The following is an 11200-nucleotide window of genomic DNA, read 5'->3' as shown; positions in this document are numbered from 1 at the left end:
AGTTAGCTTATTTATTTATTTATTGATTGATTGATTGATTGGATTTGTATGCCGCCCCTCTCCGTAGACTCGGGGCGGCTAACAATAGTGATAAAAAACTGTATGTAACAATCCAATACTAAACAACTAAAAAAACCCTTATTATAAAACCAGACATACATACAGACATACCATGCATAAATTGTAAGGCCTAGGGGGAAAGAATATCTCAGTTCCCCCATGCCTGGCGGCAGAGGTGGGTTTTAAGAAGCTTACGAAAAGCAAGGAGGGTGGGGGCAATTCTAATCTCTGGGGGGAGTTGGTTCCAAAGGGCCGGGGCCGCCACAGAGAAGGCTCTTCCCCTGGGTCCCGCCAAACGAATTGAGGATCATCTTAACAAGCAAACTCTAAAAAATACTATTGTATGAAGATGCCAGCAGGGAAGACCCAAAGGATGGAAGTATGATCAACTGGTTGCAGTGAATTTCAGAGTTCGTTGCATTTCATAGCCTGGGGAATTCTGGGAGTCAAATTCAATCCTGGCTGGGGAATTCTGGGAAATGAAGTTCACCCTGGCTGGGGAATTCTGGGAAATGGAGTTCACCCTGGCTGAGGAATTCTAGGAAATGGAATTCACCCTGGCTGGGGAATTCTGGGAAATGGAGTTCACCCTGGCTGGGGAATTCTGGGAAATGGAGTCCACCCTGGCTGAGGAATTCTGGGAAATGGAGTTCACCCTGGCTGGGGAATTCTGGGAAATGGAGTTCACCCTGGCTGGGGAATTCTGGGAAATGAAGTTCACCCTGGCTGAGGAATTCTGGGTGTCGAACTCAACCCTGGCTGGGGAATTCTGGGAAATGAAATTCACCCTGGCTGGAGAATTCTGGGAGTCAATGTTCACCCTGGCTGGGGAATTCTGGGAAATGAAGTTCACCCTGGCTGGAGAATTCTGGGTGTCGAACTCAACCCTGGCTGGGGAATTCTGGGAGTTGAAGTCCACTCTGACTGTAGAATCCTGTGGTACCTCAAAAAGAGCTCCACATTGAGGCAGCCCCTCATTTTATTTCAATCACTGGACTCCACAGCCCAGGAAAAACAATTCTGGGAAATATTTCTGCAGGAATCTGATTGAGGGGAGGGTTAAACAGCAACCTAAACTCAAGAGTTCACAAGCAGGACTTTTGCATGAAAGGATGCACAATGATAAAAGGAAGAAGAATATTTCAGGAATATTTCAGAAATAGAATAAGAACCTTTTCATTTTTTTAGCGGGAATATCCAAACTATACTGCTCAAAAAATAAAAATAAAGGAACACTCAAAGAACCCATCCTAGATCTGAATGAATGAAATATTCTCATTGAATACTTTGTTCTGTACAAAGTTGAAGGTGCACGACAGCCGGTGAAATTGATGGTCAATCAGTGTTGCTTCCTAAGTGGACAGTTTGATTTTACAGAAGTTTGATTTACTTGTAGTTATATTGTGTTATTTAAATGTTCCCCTTTTTTTGAGCAGTGTATTTAATAGGAAGGGAAAATAAAAAGCCTTCTCATAGGAGGGTTTCCGTAGTGTAGCGGTTATCACGTTCGCCTCACACGCGAAAGGTCCCCGGTTCAATCCCGGGCGGGAACATTTTATTTATTTTTCTAAATTTTAAATTTTTTATTTATTTTTGCAATCGAGCTGCAATTCAGAATTGCCCTTGGTTTAAAAGAGCTTCCAAGTTTCTTTTTCTTCCTTTTTCAAGGAGTGGGGGCACTTTAATCGAGTCAGCCTCGGTTTTTGCACGGTTGCAAAAGCCATCAGAGAAAGAAAAAATTAAAATTACAGCAGTTGCCCCCCAAATAAAGATGGATTTCTTGCCAAAGAACGATGCAATTTGTGGGTTTGCAGCAGGAATCCCCCAAACTGGGCAACTTTAAGCCTAGTGGACTTCAATTCCCAGAATTCTCCAGCCAGCTTAGCTTGCTGGAGAATTCTGGGAATTGAAGTCCACAAGTCTTAATGTTGCCAAGTTTGAAGACCTTTGCAGGAATTGGGAGGAATAGAATGGGAAAAGGGATGGAAAAAGGCATGCAAGGAGATCCAGGGCCTGCACACAGTGGGGAAAGGAGGATTTTCGATCTGCTGCTTGATGATGATCTGAGGCGATCGTTTCCAGTAAATGAATAAACAAAGTTGGTTTATAGGTAAGTAAATAAATAAAAAGAATTTGCGTTGGCCGGGAATCGAACCCGGGTCAACTGCTTGGAAGGCAGCTATGCTAACCACTATACCACCAACGCTTGTTGGAATCTACTTTCGTTTTAATCCCATTCTAAACCTTCATTAAGTACGGGCGATACCATTTGCGAACATGAATGTTATTTCTCCACATTAAACATCGTTTATCGGAATTTTTTAAATAAATGCTCTGCAGGGAATAAAAAGAGAAACGACCCTTTGGTTGGGTCGTAAAGAGAAACGGCCCTTTGGTTGGGTCGTTCTTTATTCGTCCTTTCCTGGGAAGAACAATCTCCGCCCCCCCCCTTTTGTAAAGGAAATGGTTTCTTCTGCCTCAGGTACCGGGCTCCACCCGCTCTGGTTACCTTGGCAACGCCGGCCGCTGCCATGCCAACGCAGCCCAACGCCGCCATTCCCTTCTGTGGGGAAATCGTTCCGTCCAAACCAGACTGACTCCGTTTATTTTATGTTCCTTTTTTTACACAAAACTGTATTATTATCGTTTATAGGTTTTCCGTTTGCAATCCTCAGAAGTTAGTTACGGCACGGCGGATTACGGAGCGCGAAAAGTCAAAAAGCGACACAATTCTGTAATTTTCGTTTTTATTTCCTCGCACCTCCAACCCTTTTCTCTCAGCCGCGCTATTCCCCTCCCCGATTTTAACGAATGGTACCTTCCAAGGTTCCCCCACCCCTGGTTTGATATTTTCAATGAAACGGTCCCGCCCATCCATCTCCGAACTGAGATTCCGCGCCTTTCCCCCCTCCAGGTCTCGCGAGATCTTGCCACATACCCGAGAATTTCTCCCCCCCACTTTCCCGTCCTTCTCGCGTGATGACGCAGCATCCCGAAGGACTTCCGTTTCCGGGCGAAAGGTCGCGGTGGGAGGCTCGAAGAAGCCAGCGGTTTCCCTCCCCCCCTCCTCCTCCCCCGTTTCCGGGACCTCCTGAGTCTGCAGGAAAGGAAATGGAGCGGGAGTGACGCCGCCGCGGGACCTCCCGACCCCTCCCTCCCCCCCTTTTTCCCAACAGCGGACAAGCCGCGGCTTGGAGAGAGGCCGGCGAGCCACGTCGCGAGTGCCGGACTAAGCGGGTAAAAAGAGGGTGGGTAGGGAGGAAGCCCCGCCCTCCCTGGAGGAGCGCTGGCCACGCCCTGAGGGAGAGCGCGGCCTGGCCACGCCCCGTTTCGGAGGACGGGGGGGGAGGAGGAGGCGCTTCTCTTTCCCAACGGCCGCAGCTCGCGTGCGCCGGGTGGGCGAGGTTTGCGGCCACGCCCTTCGCAGGGAGGGAGTGAGTGAGAGGCCACGCCATCTTGCGGCCGCCCCCTCCAGGGAGTATGGCCACGCCCCTCGGACCCTGGACTCACGTGATGCGCGCGCCGGGGCCGGAGAGGAGGCGAGCCCGGGCTGTGGCGCCTGGAGGCTTCGGTGGGGTCGTCCGAGGGGTGATGGGGAGCTGCGGAGCCGGCCAGGCCTGGGATCGCCCTCACCTGCCCTGGGCCGGAGCTGCGGCGTGAGAATCAGGGTAGCGAGGGATTCATTCATGGCTTCTCCTTTGGCTCGGTTGCGGGTTTTCTCCACCTAGAAGGGGGGGGGGGGACTGCAACTCCCAGAATTCCCCAGGCAGCTTTGCTGCCTGGGGAATTCTGGGAGTTGTAGTCTCCCCCATATAAAAGCTGCCAGGATAGAAAAACACAGCTTTGTTGGAACATGGATGCTTCAGGGAGGTGACCTTTGGAGGGAGGGGGAGATAACGCACCCTAGGATGGGATAATTCCTCCTGGGATGCCTTTTTCCTCGGGATTTCCCCTGGAACCGTTTGCTTTCTTGAAGGCTTGCTTGCCCTCCTGTTTGATCGGCTGGAGTTGCACGAGATGCACATAAAAGGGGTGGAGGGGGGGATTGTTTTTTTTCTGTGTGTGGGTGGCTGTGGTCGCAGGGGCAGGGTGTTGTCTGTGATTTATTTCTTTTATTGCAGGCGAGCCTTAGAGAACTCAATCTGTATGGGCTGGAGGACATAAGGGAACGGGGGTGCATGATAAAACATTTAAATATGTCAAAGGGTTAAATAAGGTTCAGGAGGGAAGTGTTTTTAATAGGAAAGTGAACACAAGAACAAGTGGTCACAATTTGAAGCTAGTTGGGGGAAAGATGAGAAGCAACGTGAGAAAATATTATTTGACTGAAAGAGTAGTAGATGCTTGGAACAAATTTCCAGCAGACGTGGTTGGTAAATCCACAGTAACTGGATTTAAACATGCCTGGGATAAACATATATCCATTGTAAGATAAAATACAGGAAATAGGATCAGGGCAGACTAGATGGACCATGAGGTCTTTTTCTGCCATCAATCTTCTATGTTTCCATGAGCCTGTTGGTAAAAGAGAACCTTTGTAGCGCTTGGGTTAAATTGTTGGGTCTTGGGCTGCTCTCGGAAGTTTTCTTGCAAGCGTCTCGAGACCCAGCTAGGGAACATTATCAGGGCTGGAAGGGTGGGTGAGCGTTTGCAGAAAGGAAGATAAGAAGGACTGTGGGGTTCTTGTTTGTTAGAAACATAGAAGATTGACGGGAGAAAAAGACCTTGTGGTCCAACTAGTCTGCCCTTATGCTATATTTCCTGTATTTTATCTTAGGATCGATCTACGTTTATCCCAGGCATGTTTCAATTCAGTTCCTGTGAATTATTATCTCCGGGACCGCCTTCTGCCGCACAAATCCCAGCGACCGGTTAGGTCCCACAGAGTGGGCCTTCTCCGGGTCCCGCCGACTAAACAATGTCGTTTGGCGGGACCCAGGGGAAGAGCCTTCTCTGTGGCGGCCCCGGCCCTCTGGAATCAACTCCCCCCAGAGTTTAGAATAGCCCCCCACCCTTCTTGCCTTTCGTAAGCTTCTTAAAACCCACCTCTGTCGTCAGGCATGGGGGAATTGAGATATTCTTTCCCCCTAGGCTTCTACAATTTATGTATGGTATGTTTGTATGTACAATTGGTTTTAAAATAAGGGTTTTAGTTGTTTTAGTATTAGATTGTCGCATGTTGTTTTTACCACTGTTGTTAGCCGCCCCGAGTATACGGAGAGGGGCAGCATACAAATCCAATATATAAATAAATAAATACATAAATTTATCAACCATGTCTGTTGGGAGTTTGTTCCAAGCATTTACTACTCTTTCAGTCATGTAATATTTTCTCCAGTTGCTTCTGATCCCCCAACTAACCTCAGATGGTGCTTTCTGAGCTTTATAGTTTTATTGCAGATGTTTTATGTCCAAGCTAGGTAACATTTGTATGCCGCCCCGAGTCTACGGACAGGGGTGGCATACAAATCTAATAAATAAATAATAAACAACATCAGTGCTGGAAGGGAGGAGTGGTGTTTGCAGAGAGAAGGACTGTGGGGTCCTGGGTGTTTTCTGAGCTTGGTGGTTTTCTTGCAGACGTTTCATGACCTGAATAGGTAATGTCATCAGTGTTTGCAGGGAATGTGGGAAGGAAGAGGAGGATTATTATAATGCTCCCTGATGTGGGTGATTTTCTTGCAGATGTTTGACAGCCCATCCAAGTAGTAACCTTACCAATAAGGTCGCAGTTGTATGCACCGGGCTTTTGTCACGTGAAGCAATAACAAAACATAATAATTTATTTGCAAGTTTTAAAGCTTGTTGGGTGCGTCCCGCAATTGGATTGGATTAAACTGGGTTGGACATGCTGTGTGAATCCAAGCCAGAGAGCGACTGGGACAGGAAATTGGGACAGGAGTCTGGTCTGCAGCATTGCAAGGTCCTTGATTCTGGCTAAATTTGAATCAAAACATGTCATCAGGCCAGTGATGGCAATGGTCAGGCCAATATAGTCAGGGTTAAACTGTGGGGCCCTGGATGTTCTCTGAGCTTTGTTGTTGGCTTTTTTTTTTACAGATGTTTCAACCCAAAACTCCAGGCCTATTACATTGACATTTATTTTGAAATTCATAAAGAAATCTAAAGATTGCCGGATCTGTGGGGTCGTTGATGCCTTCTCTGTTTTTGTCTGGCAGATAGAAAAGCTCAGGTCAACCTTGATTTTGACAGGTGAACGTTAACGTAAAAGGTCTGGGATTAACGAGTTCATGTCAGTTATAAAAGTTACAAACCTTCTCATTGCAGCCTCAACGTACAATTTGGCAGGCGATCCGCTTGTGTGCGGGTTTTTATTTAAGAGCTGGATAATGATACACGGATATAGGCACTTTTGCACTCTTTCAATGAAAATGAGAAAACGCTTGATCTTCTGATAGGCATTTTTTCAGAATGGAGGGTTTTTCCTTCCCCTAACCCCCCTTAAAAAAGAACCTCGGGCCACATTGCCTTTCATTCTTGTGATTGCTGGCAGATTCCAGAATTAACAGGCGGAAGCTCTGCAATTCAATCCTTGGTGCTGCCCTGTAACATTTGAGGAAGACAACAGAATTACAGAGTCAGATGGGGCCTTGGAGATCTTCTAGTCCAGTGTTTCCCAACCTTGCTGGCTGGGAAATTCTGGGAGTTGAAGTCCAGATATCTTCAAATGGCCAAGGTTGGGAAACACTGTTCTTAGTCCACCCACCGGCTCAGACAGGAAGCACTAGAAACATAGAAGTCTGACGGCAGAAAAAAACCTCATGGTCCATCTAGTCTGCCCTTATACTATTTCCTGTATTTTATCTTACAATGGATATATGTTTATCCCAGGCATGTTTAAATTCAGTTACTGTGGATTTACCAACCACGTCTGCTGGAAGTTTGTTCCAAGCATCTACTACTCTTTCAGTCAAATAATATTTTCTCATACTGCCTTTGATCTTTCCCCCAACTAACTTCAGATTGTGTCCCCTTGTTCTTGTGTTCACTTTCCTATTAAAAACACTTCCCTCCTGAACCTTATTTAACCCTTTAACATATTTAAATGTTTCGATCATGTCCCCCCTTTTCCTTCTGTCCTCCAGACTATACAGATTGAGTTCATTAAGTCTTTCCTGATACGTTTTGTGCTTAAAACTTTCCACCATTCTTATAGCCCGTCTTTGGACCCGTTCAATTTTGTCAATATCTTTTTGTAGGTGAGGTCTCCAGAAGATTGACTGCAGAAAAATACCTCGTGGTCCATCTAGTCTGCCCTTGTACTATTTCCTGTATTTTATCTTAGGATGGATATATATTGTTCTAAGCATCTACTACTCTTTCTGTAAAATAATATTTTCTCATGTTGCTTCTGATCATGAACTCAATGAACTTAATGAACTCAATCTGTATAGTCTGGAGGACAGAAGGAAAAGGGGGGGACATGATCGAAACATTTAAATATGTCAAAGGGTTAAATAATGTCCAGGAGGGAAGTGTTTTTAATAGGAAAGTGAACACAGGAACAACGGGGCACAATCTGAGGTTAGTTGGGGGAAAGATCAAAAGCAGCCTTAGAAAATATTATTTTACTGAAAGAGTAGTAGATGCTTGGAACAAACTCCCAGCAGACATGGTTGGTAAATCCACAGGAACTGAATTTCAACATGCCTGGGATAAACATATATCAATCCTAAGATAAAATACAGAAAGTAGTATAAGGGCCGACTAGATGGATCATGAGGTCTTTTTCTGCCGTCAGTCTTCTATGTTTCTATCATCACTAGTGGTGGAAAACCTTTTTTTTTGCCAAAAGGGTGTGCACTGAAGCCTCCAGGCTTCACAGCAGGCCGGTTGGGCTATTTTTCGCACTCCCCAGGGTTGAAGAAAGCCTCCTGAAGCCTAGAGAGAGCGAAAAATGGCCAAATGGGTGAATTGGAAGTTTGGAAACAAATTTCGGTTTTTCACTGTCCCCAGACTCCAAGAGACTTTCCTGAACGCTGGGCCTAAAAGAAGGCCAAAACTCAGCTGGCCAGTACACACACGTGTGCTTGAGCTGACACAGAGCAACGCTTTGCATGCCTTCAGATATGGCTCCACATGTCAGTTGTGGCACGCGTGCCATCGCTGTCGTATATCATTCCAGACAAGTGATTGTCCCATCTCTTCTTAAAAACTTCCAGTATTGGACCACCCATAACCTCCAAAGGCAATTCATTGTTCTGCTTATTTATTTAGTTATTTAGTTAGTTATTTAGTTAGTTATTTAGTTAGTTAGTCCAATACACAATGAGGGTTTTAGTGGGTATACAGTATATCTATATACAGTGATCCCTCGATTTGCGCGTTCTCGATTAGCGCGAAACGCTGCAACGCGGTTTTTCAAAAAATATTAATTAAAAAATAAGTCCGCGGTTTTTTCCCTACACCACGGTTTTTCCCGCCCGATGACGTCATACTGATTGCTGATTGGCCAAAATCAGGAAGGAAGGAGGGAGGGAGAGAAGGGAAGGAGGGAGGGTTGCCATTGCCATTGCCGCCAGCGCTGCCCTGTGGGTAGCGGCGAGGAGCCCGGAAAAATCACCATTGCATTGCCAGCCTCCGAACTTGCGTCGCTCCACCTTCTGCGCATGTGCGGCCATGGAACAAAGGGCGCGCATGCGCAGATGGTGTTTTTACTTCCGCATCCAGTATAACGCGGAAATCGGTTAGCGCGGGAGGTCTTGGAACGTAACCCCCGCGCTAACCGAGGGATCACTGTAGTCATAGTAAAATACATGATGAAGGTTATAGAGGAGATACTCATAGTAAAATATATCTAAGAAATAATAGAAAAGAAGGTATTTATTTATTTATTTATCAGACTTGTATGCCGCCCCTCTCCGCAGACTCGGGGCGGCTCACAGCAATAATGATACGATGTAACAAATCTAATATTTAATTAATTTATAAAACCCCAATTTAGAAACCAATCATATATACTAGCATACAGACATACCATGCATAAAATTGTAACGGCCTAGGGGGAAAGAGTATCTCAGTTCCCCCATGCCTGACGACAGAGGTGGGTTTTAAGGGGCTTACGAAAGGCTAGGAGGGTGGGGGCAACTCTGATATCTGGGGGGAGTTGGTTCCAAAGGGTCGGGGCCGCCACAGAGAAGGCTCTTCCCCTGGGTCCCGCCAAACGACATTGTTTAGTTGACGGGACCCGGAGAAGGCCAACTCTGTGGGACCTAACTGGCCGCTGGGATTTGTGCGACAGAAGGCGGTCCCGGAGATATTTTGGTCCGGTGCCATGAAGGGCTTTATAGGTCATAACCAACACTTTGAATTGTGACCGGAAACTGATTGGCAACCAATGCAGACTGCGGAGTGTTGGTGTGACATGGGCATATTTGGGAAAGCCCATGATTGCTCTCGCAGCTGCATTCTGCACGATCTGAAGTTTCCGAACACTTTTCAAAGGTAGCCCCATGTAGAGAGCGTTACAGTAGTCGAGCCTCGAGGTGATGAGGGCATGAGTGACTGTGAGCAGTGACTCCCGGTCCAAATAGGGAACCAATGCAGACTGCATTGGTATAGTAATAGAACATATCAATGAAAGAATAAAAGAAGAGATATAGGAATAGAAGAAAGGTATAGGAGAGCAATAGGACAGGGGACGGAAGGCACTCTAGTGCACTTGTACTCGCCCCTTACCGTCAAAATTTTTCTTTAGTTCTGGGTTGCTGAGTGTTTAAAAGCTGTTGTATACTATTCTGCAACACACAATCCTTTATGGGCCAAAGGTTGTCCTATATCAATATGCTGGGATGGACCAGGACCTAAACCTACAATTGGCTTAAATTAATTGCACACAGTTTCTGGAATTACTTGCCATTGTTTAGTATTTTTCCCTTCGATGTGGCCTTTAAAATTGCAATAATGGGTGGTTGGATCTTGCCTGTGGCTGGCGGTGGGAGGGATGAGTTGGGCACTCCTAACGCAAGGGAATTATTTTGATTCGGGTTCTGTGGGTGAAGCAGAATGCCTTTTCGCTAAGCTGTTTCGTCAGTGGCCTCCTCTCTTACGTTCTGTTTTCCTTCTTTCCCCCCTCCACGCAGTTTCTTATCCCGTCTGAGGCTCGCTTAGCATTTGATGCAGAAAATAAAGAGGGCTCGGCTGGAAAACGAAAGCACAGGGAGTTGGAGGAGGTAACTTTCCTTCCCAGGCCTCTTTTCTCAATGAAGGAAGCAGGAATTGTCCGTTTTGTGCAACGTAAGAACGGGCAGCGACAGTTCATAGCAGGTTGCTCCATGTTGCTTGTCATAATATTTACTTTTGGATGGGGGAAGGTGGTGTTTTGCTCTCAAATTAGGAAGCTCGCTAGACCATTTGGGCAGGTAGTTTTGCAGCCGTGGCGCTTTGAATTTGAAAGCTGGTGCTTTCGTAGAACCATAGAGTTAGAAGGGGTCTTGGAGGTCTTCTAGTCCAACCCCGTTGCCAAAGGCAACGTATACCACCTGAGACAACCATTTCAATATTTTTTTGCAAAACTTCCAGCAATAAAGTACCCACAACTCCATACTGTTTAATTTTTTAAAATTTAATTTATTTTTTTAAATTTATTAGATTTGTATGCCGCCCCTCTCCGGAGACTCAGCATCATAACAATCCCAGCGACCAGTTAGGTCCCACAGAGTGGGTCTTCTCCGGGTCCCGTCAACTAAACAATGTCGCTTGGCGGGACCCAGGGGGAGAGCCTTCTCTGTGGCGGCCCCGGCCCTCTGGAACCAACTCCTCCCAGAGATTAGAATTGTCCCCACCCTCCTTGTCTTTCGTAAGCTTCTTAAAACCCACCTCTGCCGCCAGGCATGGGGGAACTGAGATACTCTTTCCCCCTAGGCCGTTACAATTTTATGCATGGTATGTCTGTATGTATGTTTGGTTTTATAATAAGGGTTTTTAACTGTTTTAATATTGGATTGTTTATGCTGTTTTTATTACTGTTGTTAGCCGCCCCGAGTCTACGGAGAGGGGCGGCATACAAATCAAATTTAAAAAATAAATAAATAAATAATATTAAAATCCAATATTTAAAAGAAACAAAACATTTAAAAAACCCATCATTAAGAACCATTCAATACAATCATACGATTCA

At 45.9% G+C, this 11200-nt stretch overlaps 1 protein-coding gene and 2 non-coding genes across 9 annotated transcripts in view; 2 read left to right on the top strand and 1 right to left on the bottom strand.

Moving 5' to 3' along the window:
* The first annotated feature begins 1540 nt into the window (after positions 1–1540).
* Positions 1541–1613, top strand: TRNAV-CAC (transfer RNA valine (anticodon CAC)). Its single transcript has one exon. It is a non-coding gene; the product is annotated as a tRNA-Val (tRNA).
* Positions 1614–2194: 581 nt separating this feature from the next.
* TRNAG-UCC (transfer RNA glycine (anticodon UCC)) lies at positions 2195–2266 on the bottom strand. The gene has a single exon. It is a non-coding gene; the product is annotated as a tRNA-Gly (tRNA).
* An 804-nt stretch (positions 2267–3070) lies between these two features.
* The window catches only part of DPP9 (dipeptidyl peptidase 9), a 53539-nt gene continuing 45409 nt past the window's right edge, over positions 3071–11200 (top strand). The window contains exons 1-2 of one of the 7 annotated variants that reach the window (XM_070744334.1): positions 3071–3297; positions 10164–10253. In XM_070744334.1, the coding sequence (XP_070600435.1) occupies positions 10198–10253 (56 nt within the window). In that variant the 5' untranslated portion in view covers positions 3071–3297; positions 10164–10197. Of the gene's footprint in view, positions 3298–3399; positions 3729–6188; positions 6293–10163; positions 10254–11200 lie in introns of those variants that run through there. The other 6 variants (XM_070744343.1, XM_070744362.1, XM_070744353.1 and 3 more) reach the window with 6 other exon arrangements.

This window comes from Erythrolamprus reginae, chromosome 1 (genome assembly GCF_031021105.1).
Source record: "Erythrolamprus reginae isolate rEryReg1 chromosome 1, rEryReg1.hap1, whole genome shotgun sequence".
NCBI classification, from domain to species: Eukaryota; Metazoa; Chordata; class Lepidosauria; order Squamata; family Dipsadidae; genus Erythrolamprus; species Erythrolamprus reginae.
The sequence above is the reverse complement of the archived record's forward strand: the minus strand, read 5'-3'. Positions and strand labels throughout refer to the sequence as shown.